Genomic DNA, 24,139 nt, shown 5'->3' on the forward strand with positions numbered 1-24,139 from the left:
GATATTATTTGACATTGATGCCAGCAAATGTCAAGCATGGCAAATAGACAAAATGAACTGAAATACAAGCCACGGCACCTTTTACAGTGATTTATACAACCGGTAAAACGGAAACAATCGCAAACAAGAACAATTTAGATGCATTAAGGTAGCCAGGAAAAGTCGTGTGAAAACACAATTCTTGTTTTCGCTGTTTTGCTGGCGAAACATGCAACTCCGCGCCTCGTATTCGCCAATTCTGAAGGCGTTGGTGTCCGGGGAGAGAAGTGGTGGTCTTTCAAACCACTCCATGCGAGGTAACGTAGGATATAATCTAGAAGAAGGGGACGTCGTGTCTGATGCGGCTACTACCGGTGGTGGGGGCTATAGCTTGGACGCTGGAAGCAATGACTCGTCCACTGTGGAGGTGGGCCCCCACCACCTCACCGTAGCAGAGACGGTAGCCATTGCTCTTGTACTTTCAACTTTGATCATTCTGTCCATCGTCGGCAATGTATTGGTGTGTGTTGCTGTAGCCACCGAGGATAAACTCCGAAAGACGGGCAACTCATTCATCGTGTCTTTAGCGATGGCGGACCTTCTTGTGTCGATACTTGTCATGACGTTTGGCATGGCTAATGATCTGCTTGGTTATTGGGCTTTTGGTCCCGAGTTTTGCGATGTTTGGATCTCGTTTGACGTGATGTTTAGCACTGCGTCCATTCTGAATATATGCGCCATCAGTGTGGACCGGTATCTCCATATCAAGAAACCATTTGCTTATTATCGATGGATAACTAACAAACGTGCTGTGATTGCAATAGGTGTTGTTTGGATTATGTCTGCTTTGGTGTCATTTTTACCGATACAACTCGGCCTTCATAAGGGTTTTGGTGGACCTGCTGTTTCGCCAAGTACCCCGGCACCTGTCCCTGATGACGTACTGGTCGCAAGTAATGCCTACATCTGCATGCTGGATTTGAACCCGATGTATGCAGTGGTGTCCTCTACCATAAGTTTCTTTGTGCCGTGTGTGGTAATGATCGCCATCTACACCCGGATCTTCAGCGCGGTCAGGGAGCGGGTACGGAACGCCCGGATGGGCAGACTGGGTAAGATCGACAATCCGGACTCGTCCTGTCACGGCAACCAAGCTGCCTCGGACCACAAGGCAGCTGTGACACTCGGAATAATCATGGGGGTATTTTTAATCTGCTGGGTACCTTTTTTCTCCCTGAACATCATTACACCGTTGTGTGACAAGTGCGACCCCTCACCTGCTCTCCTCGCCACCCTAACGTGGCTAGGGTATCTCAACTCCACGCTCAACCCCATCATATACAGCATCTTTAATCGGGACTTCCGGGAGGCCTTTAAACGAATCCTCGGATTGAACTTCATCATGAGGAAGATCAGAGAGAGAAAGGCTGGCTTATTGAACTCCAACAGTCCTAGAAGCAGTATTGAAAGCAGCGTAGCGTACACCAATGGGAGGCGAGCAGCACCTACTCCCCAGATCGACCCGGAAACGCAGGTAGCTCCCCTGTCGAGCCTTCCCAGAGTGGATTACATCTTCGATAGAATCACATCATGCTGACAAGCCGTTTACTATTTACTGTACACTTAATATAGGACAAAGTATTGAAGCTGGTGGGAAGCATTATTTTGTATCAAGAGTATCTTTTTAGACTAATGTTTTAGTTTTCTATGTAACAAGCGATGGGTGACTGGTATGCGTTGTTTGTCACGAGTGTGTAAGCAAAAGTGTAAACAGCAAAAATGTAAAGTGGTTTAGTATTTTTTGCGGGCTAGAAACGAATGATTTAGCATTACCAACAGCCTTTTTTAACAGCCATGAAGTATGTAAGATTTAAATTACAAATTGGTAAGTCTAAGAATACTTTGAAGACGTTGAGCCAAAATGAGTCAGGTTCTTGCAAACAAAGAATTTGCAAAGTGTTTTGAAAACAAAATTTATTTGGTTTGTTTTTAAAAAGGGCTTCAATGTTGAATTAAGTTTTGTCATTCACTCATTATCTAAAACATTGGGACCTTATGAAAGTGGAAACAAAATGCAAGTCTTTAACGTTCATTTATATATCACTGTTTTTGTAAAAACGCTGCAAGGGTGCAAAAACACGTTTGATGAAAATGCCCTCTATGCTACTTTTGGTTGTATGACGAATTTTCCTTATAAATATGTCGAATACCTGCCAATTTACAAGACAGGGCCACCAACTCTCTCCCTTTTCTACCGGCAAAATCATGATGGCCTCAATACGAACATGCCCGAATTCAAATGCTCCTTTTCCTGTAAAACGCATTGGTGAAATGTTCACTTTGGTTGTATCTTGTTTTGGCTGTTGTTTTTTATATTAAAAGCTGGTGTACATGTATATACACGAATGTTCATTGATATACCACACATCTAAGATTGCTCAACCAGACCAGTGTTTTAAACAAACTGTACAATTATTTAATGATTACACCCGGAATTAGCGAAGATTAGTTATTCATTCATGAGTTTAAGCTGGTCAATTAATTCAACCGAATGCACGGTTTCGCGATTTCTAATTGATATTTTATATACTTAAACATCATGCATAAAACATCTCTGCACGAAAACACTAATTACCTCTGGAGTATCGCATTGTATGTAGATGACAAACCGTTTTGACAGTATAATTCATCGGTGGTTAACTTATTTAATTCGATACATGGACTAATTAATTAACGGATACACAGTGATCTAATAAGGCGGGGTGTCTTAATCGAAAAACATCCGACTCTTATCAAGATAAATTGCAAATGAATCAGACCTGATTGTTAGTGTCTTCGTTCGATGCATGCGTTGCATTTTTGTTTATGGTCTAACTCAATTGCAAACCGCACTAATTGAAACAAAAAACGATAATGCAAATGTTGGGCTCTCTAATACCCACGCAATGTTGTGAATAAAATTGGGTCTCGCCTTGATCAATGTGAAAGCAATCAATAAGTAAACCATGAATGCTAAAACGCGATCTTCCAATGTGGTAATATTTTAACAAAAAATTCTAATGACAAAGGGAAATTTTTTAAGGAAAAAAAATCCACACCACTGAAACAAAAATACACAGTTACTAATCCTGTTGTTGTTGTTGTTATTGTTATTATCATTTCTTATAAATATAAATCTGTTGATAGTGAAATCCCTAAAAGATTTGAACTGTAACCATTGGGCCACAAAGTAGAAAGAGTTGTAATAAATCTTGAGTTTAAGATGTGGGTTGGACCACAACTAGAACCTTATCAGATATAGGGACTAATACGAGGCTTCGGTCTAAGATGGGGGTTCGAACCGGGGTCGACGGAGATGAAAGGCAGGGTATAAACCCCGAGGCCAACCTTAATGCCATTTAGCGACTACGGGACAAACAGAAAAAATAACTCTAATTTTTATGCATGGTTGTATTGTAAACACGCGGCTTTCTTATTGGGGTAAAACACTTGTTTTCAAAGTACATGTAAACTGTTAAGTATGTTGGAAAAGAATTACAACAAACACAATGATGTTGCTTACGAAATGTGATCAGCTGTATTGACACATGAATCGAGATTGCTTCAAGCGTTTGGAGGAAAACAAATCTCATAATGCTGCGTTCTTATTGTTTGCTGTTAGAAGTATGGTAGTTATTAATCTGGAAATTTTGTGTAAAAAGTCAAGTGGAGTGGGAAAAAAGATACACTCTTCCCATGGGCAATGACTATTTTTAATTCTTTGCTCATGTTAAAATGATGGCACGGCCCGCTGAGTATTGCGTTGATTACTCAATACCTAACATATTTTGTTTCCACTTTTTTTCTATTCCTTTTGAAAGAGCCATTGGGATTTTCTTGCAGAGGAACACCACACAAAAAAAATACAATCTCAAAGATAACCATATTCCGAAACAAGATCAATAGGAATGAGGGTTATGAATTACATTGCGACATACCGGTAACTAGTAGCAACGACACCCCGCTACGAAGCTTTTTTCATTCAAACAACAACGACATACGTAAGTCCGTGTTGTGCTTGTATAATTGGACAAAATAGCAGACTAATTGCTGGTCATATTCTCTGCTTATCTCCACTTGAGATTTTGTCTCTTTTACAAAATGTATGACCAACTGAGATTTTCTTCTTCAAACACAAAAGGGGCTTTTGAATCTGATCTCATGTATAAGATTGTACGTGATGGGGTGTACATCCGTCTTGAATAGATCTTAAACTGATTGTGCCATTCGCCAGTAGAAGTGGCTTTTTATTCTGATTTATAAAAGGCATCCTTACAAGCTTAATGATTCTCTTCGAATATAAAAGTCCAACAATTAAACATTCTGAACCGCCTTTAGCGCTCCGATTGGTCCTTGAGGGACACTTCAATCTAAAAACTATTCTGACATCTGATCAGTCGAAGGCAAATAATTGTGTTGACGGGTCTTGCTTTAATCCCTACTTAAGAGTACGTTTGCTGGGAAGTTATCACTCCCCATTACGTGAATTATTCATTGGGTAAATTAAAAGTGAATTGGTGTTTGTTGAGTAAACGAAGGTCCCGAATGGACCATGTGAAGGGTTCCCAGTGGCAGAGTCATGGGGTAGAGTGAACCGTTCTCAGGGTTGCACTGACCGGGGCCAAGTTGCGTAGAGTTGCTTAGCAACTTTCTGCTAAGCAAGAGACCAGACACAGATTGTACTTGGTTCTTAGCATGCTTACCTTTTTTTCCGGTGAGCATAATTTTGTTTGTGCTAAGCTACATTATGCGCTTTGGAAAATTGGGGCATGGTGTTCCAGTCAGAGATGATTCCGGGTTTACTTGACCCCCGCCCCCCCCCCCCCCAAAAAAAAAAAAAAAAAAAAAACACGAACGGAAATTGCTGGCTCTTGAACGGGCACTTTTCGTCTGGTCAGTCCTGGCCCGGAACGGTTTTGGAATAGACAAAATAGTTGAGAGTTACTAGTTCACCTTTCCCATTTGTGTATTACAAGTCATGGACAACGTGCTTATTTAAAGGAGTAAAGCGAGTGTGTACGTAGGTTGAAACATTGAGTTTGCTATGCTTGAATGTTTCAGTTTGTGTTTCGAAATTTGTGAAAATGTGAGTGGTTGGTTTAACGGTATTGTACATTATTGATGATGATGATGATGATAAAAAACAAAAAAACTCCCCGGCGACCAAACAAACTGAAAATAGGGCAATTTATTGCAACTTCATATACCCTTACTCATAATGATAAATAAATGGACAATTCAGAAAAATCAACTGATGTTTTAGTTAGTATTAACAATGAACGTTTATTTTTGCCAAACAAATTCTTTGAAGACCACTCTTCAGTGGTCAGGAGCTCCGAAATACCGAAATATTATGCATAATACAACATACACTAATGACGTTGTAGTCATGATCAGATGAATTATACCTGTAAATAACATGATTTTGAATACTGTGTACAGTCGGTGTCTTTTTATTTTATTTACTACATCATGGAGACAGAAGACAAGCAAGTGAACATTCTTCATACGTCAACCATTTCACAAATCAATGATTGAGGGTGGGAGGGCATTAGTGAGCTTGATGTATGTATGAGGGATCGAGGGGACTGAGTGATCGGTGCCAGGGCCAGTCTGAGGGTCCAATAGATGGCAGTAGAGCAAACGGTCTCTGCGTGAGTTCCAAGGAGAGGGTTGTACCACAAGGGTATTTGCCGGGATGGGAAGAATGTAAATGAAGAGGCATAAGGGAATGAATGTTGGACATCTCCAGATATGGATGCGAATTATGTGAATTGGTGTATTTCTTCAATGTACTGTTTGGCGTGTGTATAGATGGAATGATAAGAATGATTAAGGAGAAATTAATGAGATAATAGGGGAAAGGGGTTGCTGATGCATGGTGGTGGGGCCTTTCCGAAATTCTGGGTTCTGGTCCCAGTAGCCATTTTGAAAGTGTGACGTACAAAACCTCAATCTTAAACTTTGCCGAAGCAGAGGCAAAAGGATTGAAAAACATTGACGTATGATGCCCTTTAAACATTCAAAGATGTGTTCAGGTGGTAGCGTTGAGAATGATGACAATTTAAAGAGCGAGTCTAAAAGCGTATAACCCGATTCGTAGAAATTGTATGCGAACCTGTCCGTGGCAGTTCTGCAGACGTGACCTAATGTGAGTGTGTGTTTAAAGGTATTATTCAGGAATAGTGAAGACCCCAAAAATCTTTGCTTAATTTGCGTCTTTAAAGCTTACTGATTTGTGGTTGTGCTTCGAAATTGTTCCCCTCTGATATGAAATCGTATCTGAAAACATCAAAAACACTAGAGCCGATTTCGGTTGTGACAATCAAAATTTAGGAGACACGGGAAATTATGCATGATTTCCCACTTTTTTTCTCCTGACTCCCACAACTAGTTAAGGCCAAACTTAAACTGAGTTGTTCTTTCATGTACTATGGTTGATAGCGCAAAACATGAACACTGTCTGTGACTTTTCTGCAGCTCCACCAATACTGCTAGGATGAATTTTTTTTAACTTGGTGGGTTTGTTGAGAACAGGAGTAATTGATGAACTGTGTGATTTTGTGTCTTCGTTCAAAACACAATAATGTATCAGAACTTTCTCCTTTAATCCCAGATGAAGTTATTAGCAGTCCACTGTGGACATGTCCACTAACAAAACTGTTTGGTTTAGCGCCCAGTTTCGATGGGGGAATTCTCAAAACACTTACTTCAGTTTGACTGAAGACTGCCGCACTCAAGAACAACACTAACTCTAGCCAGAGAATGAAAAGGCGTATTGGTACAGTGAATGTGGAATGACGCGAAATGACAAATGAGGGGAGAGGGATAAAAATGAGATGGAAACTGTGTCAATTGACTGCGAGGACAAATAGGGTGCACTTAAAGTGAAGAAGAAACAATAAGAGCTGTCATTACGAGGAAAAGGAAGCAATGGAGATGAATTGAGGGGGAAAGGTGCGATTAAGGGTGAATTAGGACGGACGAGGATAACTGGAATGAGGACATCTTGGAAAAAGCAATGGGTAGTGAGTCGTGTTCGATTGTTTTGGGGACAATTTTGTTCCCGGTAGTTCAAAACTGGGAGCGACATGGATGAAAATGTTTGTGATGAATGTTGGGATAGAGTGGTGAGGAAAAGGAGTACATGTATACGTCGTGTAAAATCTAGAAACCAGCAAATAATATGTATAACTGAAGAGTATAAGATTGGTGTCTTAAAGTTACGATTGTCATGTTCGTTCATGTTCACTGGGATGGAAAGAGGGCAGTTATAGACTGGTTATAGGTGCATGCTTCTAAGCAAAAGCTCTACTGATCTTATGGGATGTAAACAAATCTATGGTTCAAAAAACAATGCGGTACTGTGCCATTATCAAAATATCATTTACTTGGTATCTAACTTTAACCCAGAACTGCGTGGCAGCTAATTGCCTCAGGCCATATAGAGCCATCTCATTTTATATGCCGCATTTCTCCCACACACTTTGTGTTATGTGCCGTGAATATTACTCGGGCATCCTCAATATTGAACATTTTAGTGAATATTTCACGTGCAAACACCGGAGCGGCATTTCACCAATGGGTTTAGGGTGTTAACTTGCCCGTGACAAAATCGGTCAGATGTGACAGATATTGTGATTGTTCCTAGTCACGAGAAAGTCCCGTGCCCCCCAATACATCCACTCAATCAACAAACCTGTCTCTCCCACTAATAGCTATGGCAACCGTTGCTAGGATTGTCGAGTATAGATACTTTGTGTTTTCTCTGATATTATTTTTTGCCTTTGAAGCTCCGTACAATAATGCCTACTTAGCCAAAGTAAGCGGGAAACCAGTCTACTTGGTACAAGTGACATGGTATTTTGGCTGGTTACCCCTTTCTGCTCTGCAAACTTTGGTTGTGCATGCTCCATGAAATTGGACCCTGATAAGATGGATGTTCGTAGTTGAATCTCCAGGGTTGGGGGGGGGGATCCGAACATGAAGCAGGTGAAATGGTTCACGTCTTATTAGGTTTTACCTAATGGCAGTTATCTTATTTTTCTCTCAAAAACCCAAACGAGACTCAGAAGGGCAAAATAGGTATGGCTCCCAGTCTATATTCTTATTGCTGTTGTGTTAATACGGGATTATGACGATGGTTATGAAAGTCATTTCATTACTATTTGTTTCTTCTCTCATGCAAATAAAAACCAGAGTGTAAGCAAACTAAGTCTGGCTCCCTTTTTTAAGCTGCACAGATAGACCGTTTTCTTATTACTGTTGGGTAAAAGGAACATGACGGTGATGGATTGGTTTGGAATTGGGATTTATTCATATTTGACTTGAGAATAGTTTGATACGATGTATACAAGGTTGTGGTTTGATGGTGTGTCGTTGAATGTATATAGAGAGTCTGGAGTTCGTTTGATACGATGGCCCTGAATGTACATCGCAAATATGTTGCGATTAACGATGTCCCTTCATGGCCAACATAGTATATGACTTGAAGACTGAATGCTGGAAGGTATAAGATGGCGGGAATACTAGAAAGGGATGAGACGAGTTTGACAAAGGAACGCTATGGTTACTTATGAGGGAGTGAGTTAGTGGAATTTGAACTATGGCCCTTTCGAAACCACGGCTTTGCTTTGGATTTGGCTTCAAGCTCCGTCCTATCGTCTGAAGCTATGAGTGCGTGAGCAAAGCACGCACAATTTGTCAAAACAACCGCGGGGTCAAGCTGGCCTGAGCCGAATCTTGAACCGAAGACGTGTATTCGAAAAGACTGATGTAAAGAGAGGCAGTGGATTAAGAGTTTGTGATGTTGGTCAGTTATATATAAGAGATTCAAAAAGGATGGATATATTGCAAGAGTCGATGAATTGAATTTAAGTAAAACTAAGGAAAACCAATCAACATGCTACACAATGCTACGGAAATATTCAGTGCGCAACGTTGCATTAACAAAACATCGTTCGCCATTATGCGATCTGAAAGGAACTTTGGCCTTGCTGGAAGGAGTCGCACACTGAAACGCACTGACGGCTGAGATGAACCAAATTGACGAGAAAACCTTGTGAAATTAAAAATGTTGTCGATGAAATCGTTTTGTCGCTATTCATGCCGGTCTTTAGTCGCGAACAATGTAAGTAGGTCAGATCAATCAATTGAACACACCCTTCGGCAGCCTTGCCCACCGGTTTGTGATCAGTTGAACGCATAAGTCTTTTTTAAACGGGTAGTCTCTAAAAGGGTGGGCGTTACATCTGTGGGTTAGTTGTCGTTAAAGGCAGTGGACAATATTGGTAACTACTCAAAATAATTATTAACTTAAAACCTTACTTGGTAATGGAGAGCTGTTGATGGTATAAAACATTGTGAGAAACAGCTCCCTCTGAAGTAAAGTTCAGTTTTTTAAGAAAGAAGCAATTTCCCACTTAAATATTTGAATTTGATTTCGAGATCTCAGAATTAGATTTTGAGGTCTCGAAATCAAGCATCTGAAAGCAAACAACCTTAGCAACAAAGGCGATTTTTCTTCCATTATTCTCTCGCAACTTCGACGACCAATCGAGCTCAAATTTTCACAGGTTTGTTATTGTATTTATATGTTGAGATACACCAAGTGAGAAGACTGGTTTTTGATAATTACCAATAGTATCCTGAGTGTCTTTAAAGTGTGGGCGTTCCACATTAATGGAGCAATGCCGTGTTTCACAGCAAGACTCCAAAAGCACCAAACTGCGCTCGCATATTATACAACAATAGTTGATGCTCATTGTTTGTACAGCTGAGGTTTATTATGGAAGGGATGGTGTTTGAAGGTGTCTTGAACAGGTTGATGTTTGACCGCATGTTTGTGCTGGCCTATAGTTCCTAAATCTGGTGAAGTAGGTCTAATGAGCAATGATGCATAACCTCGAAGATGTCAAATATTGAAGTCAAGTCTTGTAATATTAAAATTAAATGCGTGGAATTATTCAATAATGGTGTGTTTTTACCTTTAAAGACAAATCAGAGTAATTATTGTTATCGGGGGGGATCATTTTATCTAGAAATCACATGGGTTATAAAGAGTGACAACACTAACCATAGAGTTACAGCATCAACGAAGCAGAGACAAGACAATGTTCTTGCCTTGAAAGGCTTTGTTTTTTGGAACCGTTCGATTGTTTTAACCTTATTTTAAATGTAGATGTATACAATAAAACTTACGTGTGAACATTTCATTTCAAAAGGTGGTCACGTTTTTGAGATATGGCCGAAAACTCAGAGTAGTTATGTTCACGCAGGAAGAATAATTCCCTAAAAGGAACACACATCTGAGAAACGTTACTGAAATAACGGTCCTCAAATTTACCGAAACCTTTTTACATAACAATACTTCTAATTGAAATGTTTCTCAAAATGTTTATACTAGGCCTATCGAAAGCTGCTGAGGCTTCTAAGTCTTTGTTGCCAGTTATGTTGAAATTGATACCAAACGTAGACAATATACCTTCCCCACAGGCAGACATCAGACTTCATCCGTATTTTATAGGCTATTGAAGCCACGCGAAAGTTGTGAAAAAGCATGGCCATTTTTATACATATTTGATACCATGTAGGTCGTGTGTAAATCTCTGACAACTGGTATCTTCAATTCCACAAAATGTTGATAGACCGTGTGAACTTTGTTAACAATTAGTGTGACCTTGTGAATTCTTTAGGTATTCTGGCAGGCAAAAAACTGTACTGCCTGGTCATATGGGAAAGTTGATATTTTTTGTCATAGTTTCCTCATATCCAAGAGTTATGATTTAAAGTAAAAGCTGAACAGGTTTTGAGATCTGCCCCCTTTCATCATATCAAAAGTTAAACTAGAATTCGACAGTGCAATCTTCATAAAATATAAGATTTTTATGTTTTCTTCTATAAGGCTGTGTACAAATCGTGCCTGCAGGAAGTCCAGGCTCTGTGGCTCTTTTGTAAACATGTGATGTGTCAGGTCACATCGTCTATACATTACGTTTAAAAAAGTTGTTTATATTTAACGATGGTATTTCAGACGAAATATTATCTCTAAAAACAATCTTTCTTTATGCTACCTTGGTTGGGGTATTTAGATTGATTATTGAATTGTTAATGGCTTTATTGGAACATTTGGTTGGCCTTGCTTTTGTTTATTGATGTAATGATGCTGAGGGTTATTGGACAAAAGGAATACTATAATGTACATACTTGTGTGGGGCTAGGGTGTGGTGTACACCCTTTTCACTTATAAATCATGACTAGTACTCCAAAATAAAAATATTTGAAAGACTTATAGTCGCTTGAAATAAATAAAAAGACAATTATTCATTGACTTAAGTTTGCCAACCTCTGTTCATTTTTAGGTGGTTGCCTTCCCTTTGCGTAACAATATAAAAAACACTACTTGAGGTTAAAATAACGGTCTATAAGAGAAACAAAGACGCTAATTCATCCGCGGTACTACTCCAGTTTGAAGTTGACAACCCCGTTATTGAACCTTGTAAAATGACCCCCTTTGTTTATTTTACCAAAACTGGTGAAGGACTTGAAAAACTGAGCAAGGCCTGTGACATTTTGGGCAAGAATCATGGTCTTCTCTAACCCCTTCTCCTGCGCCCACCCCTAAACAAAATGTTCCATATAGATTCGTTATACCAAACAACCAGAAAAACATCAAACAATTCACTTTCCGTGTAAATTTAAATTATTGGTTGATTAATATAAAAATACAATCTGTCCAAAATTTAAACATCTCTACGTCTGTTTTACTACTCATTTTAATATTAAGATGTTATTTGGGTCGCTGATAAAACAAAGTATTGAAAATTAAATGTAAAAGGACCTTTTAAAAAAAAAAGGGGGGGAAATGATTTCAAAGATTCACCACCATGTCAAATCCGACCTGTTTATCTATCTCAGTGTTCCAGTTGGTCGGACTAATCTAATTTGCCTCTCAACAAAAGGAATACATTTTCTAGGTCATCGATGACTGTCGTGAATGCTAAAGTGCTTATGCACAAAAATAAAATCCATTTGCTACAAAATAAATTTAAACCTGAAATTCTTTCAAAAAGAAATCGATGTTTTCCTAAATCAATGTTTCCATCTGTGTGCTGGTTTTTCCGTTTTCTTTTAGCCAACTTTCCCTTTTCTGATTGTAGAGTTATGTCTTATTTTCGTTTGTCAAAGGGTCGTTTATTTTTATTCGCCTAAAATCAAAAGGGTGGACGGCCGCTCAAGGTGGGGTTGCATTGAACTGATTTTGGCTGTCGACCCAAATCAACTGTCACCAGGGGCACTTTGTCACATACATGGGGCAGAAACAGAGTTACTCCCCTTCGCAGTCCGATAGGATATGGGCATGGTTCATCCACATAGAAGCCTGGTTGGTAGAGAAGCAATTATGGTTAAGTGCCTTGCTCAAGGGCACAAGTGTTTTACTGTTGAGATTTCGACAAAACAATGTGTTTCGTAGATTTTTCTTCAAATTCCGTGATGAGCGTAAATATTGTATGTCTTTTTAGGCGGTCATCATGTAGAACGTGGTAAACTTTAAAATATTTTCGGCAAGTTTCATAAAAATCACTCGAGAACTTTGGCAAACACGGAGCCCCGCGGTCCCCGTAAGTCCAAAAAGAAGCCCAGTCCCGATAGGGTTAAAAGTGTGATTAAAATTTTGTTTTCTAGATCAATACAGCTCGAAGAACCGGGTCACGATTTAAAAACCAAAGTAAAAGTGAGCCTAAATACAAGGATATAAATTAAGTCTATAGTCAATTTAATTGTACACACTCCAAATCGACATTTACGTGAGAGCAAGGCCTGAGTACCGCTGGCAAAACCCCATGCATTTCCTTCACTGTAAACACTCGATCGTTTAACAGGCGACAAACAAGGCCTAGGTACGTGCCCCATCTCAGCAAGACATCAAATTATCTTCTCCTTCCCCTTCTTTTTTTCTATTTTTGATTTCCAATTTGGTTAGGTGAAACAACTTGCATACTCTAGTATCGCTTGCGACCCCGGTTCAAGGTAATGATGTATTAATTCAGTGGTAAAATTAGTTACCACATACGGGGTGGGATAAAACAGTTGTCGCTTCCCGACAAACTATCTACTTAATGTAGGGTGAAGCCGGTAAAGGTATCGGGCACTCGTATAAAAATTGGCTATTCATAATAGATTACTTCTGCATTGTTTCAAGGCCAGCATCGAATGAAATGCAATTTTATGTTTCTTTAATGACTTTGAGTCAATTTCGCACAGGGCTTACCCGGTCTTTTATTTTAAATAAATAAGCAACTAGGCTAAATAACTTACTTTACAAAGACAATAAAACATTCCTAAAAAAATCGTGTTTTTTTTGTTGAGTTTCGAAGCAAAGCAGCCGCAACAGAACCGTGTATGACTGTTTCTTCTTGGTCATTTGATAATGTGAGTTGTTGGTTAGATTCCCACCGAAGTTGGTCATTGCAGTGGACTATTTTATTTTCTCATACTAGGCATACAGGGTGGCGTTCAGTGGTTCCTCCTATGCCTTTAACCTCCGTGGCACCGGTTCGAATCCCGAACCAGATCCTGAGTTTTCAGTCCCTACTTGGTTATTATTATTCCACTGACATCTAAAACTGAAACCTGTATACTCTTGTGATCTTCAGGTCCACGGGTTACAGTTCAAGTCATTGTATAGGGGCTCATGGTTTCAAATCCAGAAAGATACAATAATGATGATCCATGTTATATAAATATTTGCAAGTAGGATTTGAAACTTTGCATGGTGGAAATACGATATGGAAAGGCTTGCGGTAACACCATGTAATGACTATCTCTAAAGAGTTGGGGTGGTTCTGAAAAGAACCGTTGGTTTCAACTCGACGTTTCGATCAGTATGATCTGATCGTCTTCTGGAGAAAAAGTAATTGCAGTTGAAGGCCGCTACCAGCACATGCTGAAATATATTAATGTTTCCGTTGTTTTGACACCAATGAGCTCATGCCATGATAAGCTTGAAGCATGCGGGCAAACATCCCATTAACAGGCATGTATATGCTTCGATTTTGGTTGTAAGGGCAAGGCCTTTTCTCCTATGGTACCCTGGGGTAAGTTTCCAATTCTTCTGCAGCATTTCAAGTGCACCTAGGCAATGACCAGGGGTCGTGTCAAAAAATGTTTTATCATATCAACAGCTCTCCCGTGCTCTTGACCAGATAATTTTTGATGGCATTATTGTTTGGAGCAATTATACTTACTATTTCATGCTATTATTGCGCTCAGATGTTGTCTAGCTTTTGGTGTATATTGCTGCTCATACTTCGATATGAAAATGCTATTATATTAAACAAATTAATTATTAACATGTGCATATTTATTATCAATAATAGACCAAGTTTTGTTGTACATGATGATATCAATTTATATTAAAATATTAAAATAAAGGGCTTTTCTTCATTGAAGTGGTCAAATTCTATCTCTTATTTATTATTAAACACCAAAGGGAGAAGTGATCGATGTGTTAACTCAATACCAGTCTGAGTCTCTTGTCTCGTTTTTATTTTATTGAAATTCCGTGTCTTTTTTCCGTAAACGTAAAAAAGAAAATGCACAGCCTCCCGTCCTTGAAGAAAGAAGCGTTGAAATATGCATGCTATTCAACTTTGCGATGATTGTTGAACCTACGATTTTCAAGGTTGTCTATATATTTTTGACCTAAAACTATTGTTGATATATTTGATGGGTGAAATAAATAGCTAATTATATTAGTCTGGTATCATTCCAGTTAACTGTGATAAAGGCTTTGATGATGGTGTTTCACAAAAGAAGTAAGGCTGAAATATGGCGGAAACGTAGTAATGGTCTATAACCTCGTTCCCAAGTTTATACACGGTTAAATCAGCATGGCTCTTTCAGTCTGTGAGCATTGACCCAGAGTCCGGGTTGAGGGCCTCATCCATTTCTGGGTCAGATTGACCCGGGAGTGAATTGAGTGAATTAACAACAATAATGACCTTGCATTTTGGTTCTCTTTGCCTTTAAATTGCACGTTAGGGTGACAGGCCGCTAGAACCCTAGTTTTTCGTGAGAGCAATTACTGACTTATAAAACAGTGAAGGCTGTCAAGATGTATTGGAGTGTAGCGTTAATCCAAGTCAACATGCCACATGATCGTTTCGTCCATCAAGATAGGCTCGCTTCGGAGCCACGACTCCTGCTTAATAGGCTCCGGCTTACTTCAGCTTAGGCTCTGGCTGAGGCTGAGGTTCATGCTCCGGCTGAAGCTCCGGCTTAGGCTCCAGCTGTGGCATCGGCCGATGCTTCGGCTTTGGGTTCGGTTAAAGCAATGGTTTAATAGATGTCTTAGGCTATAGCTTGGCCTTTCCGTCCCTTTTTATCACGCGATTTCAAACAGGCCGACGGTGCATTAGCCAGGGCCAAATTTAACAACTATAAACATCTTTTTTCTTTTCTATATTGGTCAGGTTATGCTGTAAAACTTTCGCACTATAACGACCAATTCAAATTAAAACACCCTAAACGACTAAACTGAACAGTCCCTAACATGGAAAATAGGGCACACGCTCATTTCCTCGAGTGTTCACCTGCAATGTCCCATTCAACCAACTCATGTAGGGCACAACATTGGAACATTGTTTGACATTCAGCTCTGCGATCAATACGTATCGTTGATTTACAGAAAAAAGTTATATGTGTACACATTATTCACGAGGCTTGGCGCCAATACTTCTCACTATTTAGCGCAATACACCCATTGGAAGTGCCATCTGACACAGATGTGACTTTTCGATATTTGAGAATCTCCTTTCAGGGCAGCTTTCCGGGCCAGGCATCGCAAGGATTTTGCCAGCATGAAAAAGATATTTCCGCGTATAAAGACATCTCTGCCGTGATTTCTCCATACCTTCATATAAGTCGAGATTATCCGGTGAGCTTATTAAACTAGGGTACTTTCCCAATGCGTATCAGCAATCTAAGCGCCTACAGAGTTCCTCGGCCCCGTGATAAATTTAATAAATGCACGTCACCCCAGGCAGCGAAATCTCTGGAATGTCGCAGCTAAAGCCCTCAGTTGCTAGTTCATCTCTTGTTTAGGAATTGCCCTTTTTTTTTCTCTCTAAAATATTTTTGGGTGCCTTCATTGAGAACTTAGTTTAAAAAAAATGAGGTACATACTTTGTTTCCTAAAACATCTCAACAATATGGGACTTCGGAGGGCACAACATTGGTTTGATTGATCATGTCCAGACAACAAGCATAGTGTTAAAAAAAAGGTTTGCTGCAACTTCCCTTAAAATTTACCGTGCTCGAAATGATGTGGTTTGAGAAACCGTAAAACAATGTTTGAAAATATCATTGTTTTCCTATGACTCTGATTACAGATTGAACTTAAACGTTCAGACAATATCACTTTTATGTATGGGTCACATATGGTTACCAAATAATATTGCCTCATCAAGCAGCCTTAATGTTCTAGCCAATGTGGTTTAAACTTCTTCTTTAACATTTAGAAGGTCACTGGTTCGATTCCAATCACAGTCGCCCTTGAGATGTTGGATAACCTTTACTGTACCACCTGATGACCCAGTATGTCCAATGGTTGATGGACCCCTAATTTAATGTTGGGACGATAACGTTATTAAAAGCCAACTGATGCAAGAAGCCCGTCTCTCATCTGTCAATGCCAAGTCGATCTTTTCCAAGACAAGTTTAGTCAACAACACACAGGTATGGTTCCCTGACTTCAACTTCATAAAATACATCAATACTTGGAACACTCAGCCGGGTATCTTGACGTCAGTCTCTTCTCGGAACACAACGTGTGAGACTGCCCGATCCCACACAATTATTTCGGATCAGTGGCCTCGTGAAGTCGGAAACCTATCCATTCCTGTAGTTCCTTTCTTTGTGTATGTCCAGAAAAAAATGAAATAATATGAACGCATCGACCAGTCGGTCAATACACCAACACGTCAAATATTTCTCAATTAATGATGAGTGAGAACTAACGATCAAGAGGGAAGCACGTCATGTCGGGTTGCCGCCTCCGACAACAACCTTTAATGAAGGGAGGGCAAAAGGTTGCGCCATTCTCATTCTCAGTGTCCATGAGTTGGTGAAATTAGCTAAGAATTTTCACCCCGAGGACCATGAATAGCAGGAAAGTGACTGTGGGTATTTAGGTGTTGTGACCCCGTACAAGTAAAGAGTGACTCCGGTGAAACAACCCTTCTTCCTACCACTTCGCAGTGCTGCGGGGTATCTTGGCAGAGAATAGCGAATCCAACGTCTCTTCATTAAAATGATTAACCCTTTTGCAATCCAGTAAATTAAACTCTAAGGCGGAGACTAGACCACTGCTGAAAGTGAGGGTTCATTAAGCTCCCCTGTACTACCTTCAAGTCATGGGCTTCATCACTGCGTGGTTCGATCTAGGTCCCGTACTTCGGCTCCCCTCTTAGCAATGATAGACAGCAACAGATACGGGAACCTTATGTTATTCTTACCGGCTGATATCTGACGCTCGAGGTGGACTTTTGTTAAGATGATTTAATATGATGAAGTTAATTCCCGCAGGAGGCAATCTAAATTGACAAATATTATCAACATATATCTACCCTAGATGTTTATTAATAATAAAAATGAAAGTATAGTAATAAAGACATTTCTTCGGGAGATATAAATTATTTTTATTTGACAGACTGCTCCGTAAATAAAAGCGCTCATCTATTTATTAGTTTTAGTAAAGACTGTGCATGTCATGTGTTTTGGCAATAATAACAAGGAATTCATTTTAGAATGGGTTACACGTAGACTGATTTATTTTGTTGTTTATAATGTTCACCTCGGGATTAGAGTACTTATAAACAAAATTACAAGTAAGTAAATACAACTGAGATAAAATTGGCATTCAGGTTTAGTTCTAATATGTACAATTGTGGGTGGTTTCTCTCCCTGCATTTCACCTCATTGGGCCTGGTTCGAAACCCAGCAATCAAAACCTTCTGGAGAAGCAGCGTGCTATTATTTTTGAAGGAAAATACAAAGGAACACAACCTTTTCAGATCCCGGTGAGAATTACTTTGCCCCCCCCCCTAAATGTTTCCTATCAATATAGATGGTGTAACTTGAACATTTAAAATCTTCTTGAGAAATGTGAATTCCTCATGTCAAGTCATCCCATTGTTTTTTTCTATTGTTCTTTTTGTATATAAAGACTTCACATTTCGAAACAATGAAACCTTGTAAAATAAAATTAACCATGACAATCAGCTCATAACTGTAAGTACCGCTATCCTTAAAGACATTGAACACTATTGGTAATTGTCAAAGACCAGTCTTCTCAGCAGGTGTATCTCAACATATGCATAAAATAACAAACCTGTGAAAATTTGAGCTCAATTGGTCTTTGATGTTGCGAGATAATAATGAAAGAAAAAAACACCCTTGTCACACGAGGTTGTGAGCTTTCAGATGCTTGACTTCGAGAACACAAAATCTAAATCCGAGTTCTCGAAATGTCTCGAAAACTACTTTTCACTTCAGAGGGAGCCGTTCCTCACAATGTTTTATACTATCAACCTCTCCCCATTACTCGTTAAAAAGTAAGGTTTTAATGCTAATAATTATTTTGAGTAATTACCATTAGTGTCCACTGCCTTTAAGTGCACCTAGTTAGCAATTTATTTTCAATTTTTCTGTTCGATCTTCATTAAATCTCGGCACTCCGGGACGAGTAACTCCTTACATGGCAAGATGCCGTCAAATATTCTGACTTGTTAGGACTCTTATCAATAAACTTGGTTTCCTGTATAGACATGCATCAAGCAGACTTGTTTCAGCTGTGTGCTAGGGGGATAGAAGATACACTCGGCAAAGACATACTCTGCAATTATTCCTCAATTATTGCGTTACAAACCAAATAATATAAAAGGAGAATGAAATGCAGTAAGTTGCTTATGTCAACATGGAGTATATCAACAGCAAGCGGCTAGTTGTTCTAGGAATCTCAATCGGGCCAGTCATCAAAACAGTCTTTTAAACATCTGCTGGATGTTTGTTTAAGTTGCTCCATCATGTGGATTCGTGTGGTCTATACAGTGTTACTGTTTCTATTATTGCAAATAACAAGCCAGTATGTACTAGCATATGTTTACTACTAATAGACAGAACAGTGTCCATTTTGAAGAAACTAAGCAACAAATATTAACCATAATTGTCCCTCACTGAACGTTGTGTTTGGACAATGCAAATTGAGGCTGAAATTGTTATCCTGTGTTATCTACAGACATATGCATGTCTATGCCCTCTTTTTGTCCATCCAGTATCCTCTGATATCTTAAATATGAATGATCATTAACCTTTTAGCCACTGGACCACCCAGCCGACTATAGCGATACGCTGCAACATGCGGTAGCAGTAAACCTCGCTAGCTTAATTGAACGATCATTATTAGTTCTGTTTAGTTCTAACCAAAATTTCGTCCACTTGGTATTGTCGAGTACTAATGCTTTTGGCAATTAATCAGTATAAGTACTGACCCCGATAAAAGGCTTAGAAAGCTGTTTTGCTCATATTTTAACCCGACAGAAAAATAATCGCCATACAAATTACCGGTAGCCGTAAACGAGAGTCATATTTTGTTCCCATGGACGTATTACAAATTTCTAAATATAATTACCGAACAAGACAGAATATGTAAAAAAAAAAAAAAAAAAAAAAGAAAGAAAAACAAAAAAGCGTTTGATATATTTTGAAACTTGAACCAGTAATTTCCTGCAAAGTTTTTAAAAACTAACTAAAACTTAATATACATTATTAGCAAACTCGGGCGGTGCAGGTTCTAGAGAATTTATATTAAAATATATTTGTGTTGGTCTTATTTATTTGTGTGCGTCAACGTTCAAGTACTATAGCATATTACATCCTCTTTATATTTACGGATGTTTAACTCGGTGCTTATCCAACCCTGTGGCAACAAATCACGTCATATATTACTCGGATGGGATTCGAACCCACAACTCCCTTCAATCTAGAGCAGATGCCCAAACCAGAATAGTGCCCAGTGACAAGAGGTCGGTTCGAATCCTGGAATTAGCAATTACTGACTTGTACCTAACAATATGCATTTATTCATAATAATTGAATGCTTATTTAATATTCTTTGAATATTCATTCACTAAATACTTGGTAAGAGTGTCTATGACCCAGTTGAAGGAAGTATTCTATCATTGGTTACATATAAACCAAATTTAGATTTAAAATTACTATAATCTACCCAACACCTATGACATACTGCAGGGTGACTTTATTACTTAGACATGGAAGATAAGGTGAAAGAGCTACAAATCTTGAAACTGAACACTGTTGTTTTCATACTATCTCACACTTCCACGCTGCGCTCTATATTTATGATATTAAAATGTGTTTACCCCAAGCGGAGTTTAGCCTAACAGTTGATCTTCGGACATGGACACTGCAGGCAACGCGAAGGACTCTGTCTTGATAAACTGTGTTCTTCCAATCGGCTACTCGCTAGAGTTTGATTGATCAAGACGTCGGTATCTTCTAATGTAAGTCCGCGATAAAAGTACGATGTGGAAGTTAATTTGATTGCCACAGTTTTTTTCTGAGAGTGTCGATTTGTTGTGACTCATATCAGAGTACACTCTTTCCGTTGGCGATTCAGGGCTGTGAATGTTGGAGAGAGATATACACTATACCCAGTGCAGTGTTGTGTTCATACTTCATGCGAAGGCAAATGCCGTGCAAATTTCGACGTCACAAATTCGCAACAGTTGAGTTAGGGGCAACCCGTGCGGAATATTCTCTGCGAAGTAGAGAAGTGACGCCAAATTCGCTTCGCATTCGTAAGAATTATGAACCGGGCTTGATACCAACCCAAACGAACATGACTTCGTAAACGCCCAACATGTATGACGCCTATTCAACATTAAAGGAACACGTTGCCTTAGTTCGGTCGAGTTGGTCTTTGAAAAGCGTTTGAAGCCGTTTGTTATAAAATGCATTGTGGTAGATAGATAATTAAAAAGTAGAATTTAATAATCCACACAAATATGCCTCGAAATTGCACCGATTGTTATATTATACTTTTAAAATATCTTTTTAAACATGCATTTCATAACAAACGGTTCAAACGATTTTCAAAGACCAACTCGTCCGATCCAAGGCAACGTGTTCCTTTAACTCACATGTATTACAGCCGCAATGGATTCACGTCATGCATTCCCACATTGTGTCGACGGCAAGCATTCTGCGTTTCGTTTATGTTATAGGGTCTCATGCAAAAACGGCCAATGTAATTTTGCAACGAGTATTGCACAAAGTAACAGTTTATTTATATGTAATGCGGTTTTCAAAAACGCATGTCCATAACTTATCAAACTTTAACACATACGAGTTCATTTAGTTTCATACTCCAAAGAAACAATACAGTGTGTGCCGACTTAACTTTGACATGAGAAATTAACCGGATGAACTAAAAAAGCATTTAAAGCAATCGCACAACATCGGTAAGCAGTATTGTCCAAAGGCCCACACTTCGTCTATCACAATTTGTATATAAAATAACAAACCTGTGAAAATTTAGGCTCAGTCGGTCATCGGAGTCGGGAAAAATAACGGGAAAACCCACCCTTGTTTCCGCACGTTTCGCCGTCTCATGACATGTGTTTAAAAAATAAATCCGTTATTTTCGATATCGAGAATTGATAACTGTTTTTATGTTTTCTCAAAAAGTAAAGCATTTCATTGAATGATAGTTCAAGGGGAATCTTTCATCATATCTTTCTGTAAACCCTGTTGTAAATCTGCGAACTTTTAATTTTTGTTCTGTTCAGAAAGTGTCCAATGGCTTTAAATCTGACTTGAAACTTACAACCTCAAGTCCAATGCTGCTTGTTAAAAGGATGAGAGACAAGAATACGAGGTTTATTTCATATGCAAAGATGCACAATACTTTCATTGGTGAAACTATTAACGCAATGACCTTTCCTTTAAATGGTTGGTTATTACCAGATGTGCAAGTGTACAGCTCATTGCGTTCGTCAGTCCTAGAAAGATCTCGTCCTAGTGGCGTGAATCGCTTGATGAAAATGGAACAAGGTCTATCATGTAAAAAAGCTGAAACAATTTCTGGCTGGCAGACTTTGGTATATGATTATGTCAGTCTATGTTTTTGACAAAGCTTTGATTTAGTCTTAGTCAAGTCAAATTGTACATTTTTCATATAAGTCAAGTGGTGTTTGAAGCTTTGCTTGGTGTTGGAAATAAGACGTTACTATAAACAGTGAACTTGTTTATACAACCATGAATACAATATATTTGGGGAGGAGTGTTGGCTCCGAGAGGAGGCGGTTTAGTCTCGACGTTTCGAACAGTACACTCTGCTCGTCTTCAGGAGAATAGACATTGTGTTTTGTGTTTTGTGTCCTAAAAAAGTACACGGCCCTTTAAGATAATTGGAGCTTTATACTAAGAGAAAATGCGCGTTGGGTGTCTTGTCATGTCAACACGCACGTGCTTTGAGAATTAACCTAGGTGTGCAACAAATACGACAACGCTATCTTGGTGATGGGTCATACAAAGAGTGCTTCGAACTAGGCTTTCTGTCGTTGCCTTTAAAAATACAAGTTTTCTTAAAGGCACTGGACACTATTGGTAATCACTCAAAACAATTGTTAGCATAAAAACTTACTTGTTAACGATCAATGGAGAGCTGTTTATAGTATAACAAATTGTGAGAAACGGCTCCCTCTGAAGTAACGTAGTTTTTGAGAAAGAAATGATTTTCCACTAAAATATTTTATTTAAATTTCGAGACTTCACGCGCAAGGTCTCGTCTCGAAATCAAACATCTGTAAGCACATAACTTGTGCGACAAGTGTGTTTTTCTTCCATCATTATCTCGCAAATTTTCAAAGGTTTTTCAAAAGTGAGAATACTGGTCTTTGAAAATTGACAAAGGTTTTCAGTGCCTTTAAAATGGGTTTTGCTCCTTCATGCGAGATGTCTGTAAAAAAGAAAAATTCCAACTGCCTATGCGAGGCCTCAAAGTGCAAAAACCCAGAGAAAAACACGAACTTTTTTTCGTTTAACAGTCGGATATGGCTGCTATTGATTTACATCTGAAGTGGTTCCTGATCGCAATAACAAAACCCCGACTCGGCCGCTTTTTTTCCGGACGTCCAATCATCGGGTTCGCTCTGACGTAAATAATGATGACGTGGATAAATACGTGCTTTATCCACCGTAAGATTGAATTACGGAAACGAAAAGCTGCGTTTGAAAACTGTGCTTTAAAACCAAAATGGGGGACCACGTTTGAGGATTTACTTATTAAATGTCGTGTTTTCCCATTATATTTGTATTGTATACGTATGCTTGAATAGCTGATGGAGTCTTTTATGAACCTACGGAACCAAAACGCGATAATGAACTCGTGTGGTTTTACTCCACTTTTTCTAGGTTTTGGAGTCCTGTTTTGTTTTGAGTTTTTTTAAATCTATTTTATTAATATTATTATTGGTTTTTTTTAGCATTAATTATTAGACTGAAAACTTTCAAATGATTTGTACAAACAAATTTTAGTAACCAGTAAATGCATTTCATCTGAAACATTCGTCTTATAAAGTTCATACAGATACTTAAGTTATTCCTTCGGGAAGTGGAGCAAGGAAGTTTTGAGAGATTTAATGCATTCAGCAATTCCCATTTCACCCAACCTCAACAGCCAGCAAAATTCGTTTCCACACTACTGGCGTGGTGAATACTTCCTAAATAATGCAATAACTTAATAACGGTCAAACAATATTGCGTTATCTGCTTATTATGACGTTGTTATTCAGGCCATAAACGATATTACAAGCTTTTGGGTTGCATACATTTCTCCGATTGAAACCTCACATCTCCGATTGCGTTTTTTACAGTCATTTTTGTTTCACCAGACGTAAATTGGCTTTTAAATTCGCTGGAATGGCAGCGTGGTTGACGGCACAAGGGGTGAAAAAAGTTCGCCCAGCTGAAACGACAAAGCCGGAGTGCTGGCATCCGTCGGTAAATAAACCATCGTGCCTCTCGACTGACGCTCCGT

The 24,139-nt window shown here is 38.9% G+C and overlaps 1 protein-coding gene across 1 annotated transcript; it reads left to right on the top strand.

Moving 5' to 3' along the window:
• Positions 1 to 1,605, top strand: LOC139940865 (dopamine receptor 1-like). The gene has a single exon (XM_071937240.1). It carries the CDS (start codon positions 209 to 211, stop codon positions 1,574 to 1,576), a length of 1,368 nt encoding a protein of 455 aa, XP_071793341.1. The 5' UTR covers positions 1 to 208; the 3' UTR covers positions 1,577 to 1,605.
• The last annotated feature ends 22,534 nt before the right edge of the window (positions 1,606 to 24,139 follow it).

The sequence above is a fragment of the Asterias amurensis genome, chromosome 8 (assembly GCF_032118995.1).
Source record: "Asterias amurensis chromosome 8, ASM3211899v1".
Taxonomy (NCBI): domain Eukaryota; kingdom Metazoa; phylum Echinodermata; class Asteroidea; order Forcipulatida; family Asteriidae; genus Asterias; species Asterias amurensis.

Bases quoted from the DNA above. Each gene is read 5' to 3' on its own strand.
- LOC139940865 (XM_071937240.1), top strand. From the start codon at position 209: ATGCAACTCCGCGCCTCGTATTCGCCAATTCTGAAGGCGTTGGTGTCC.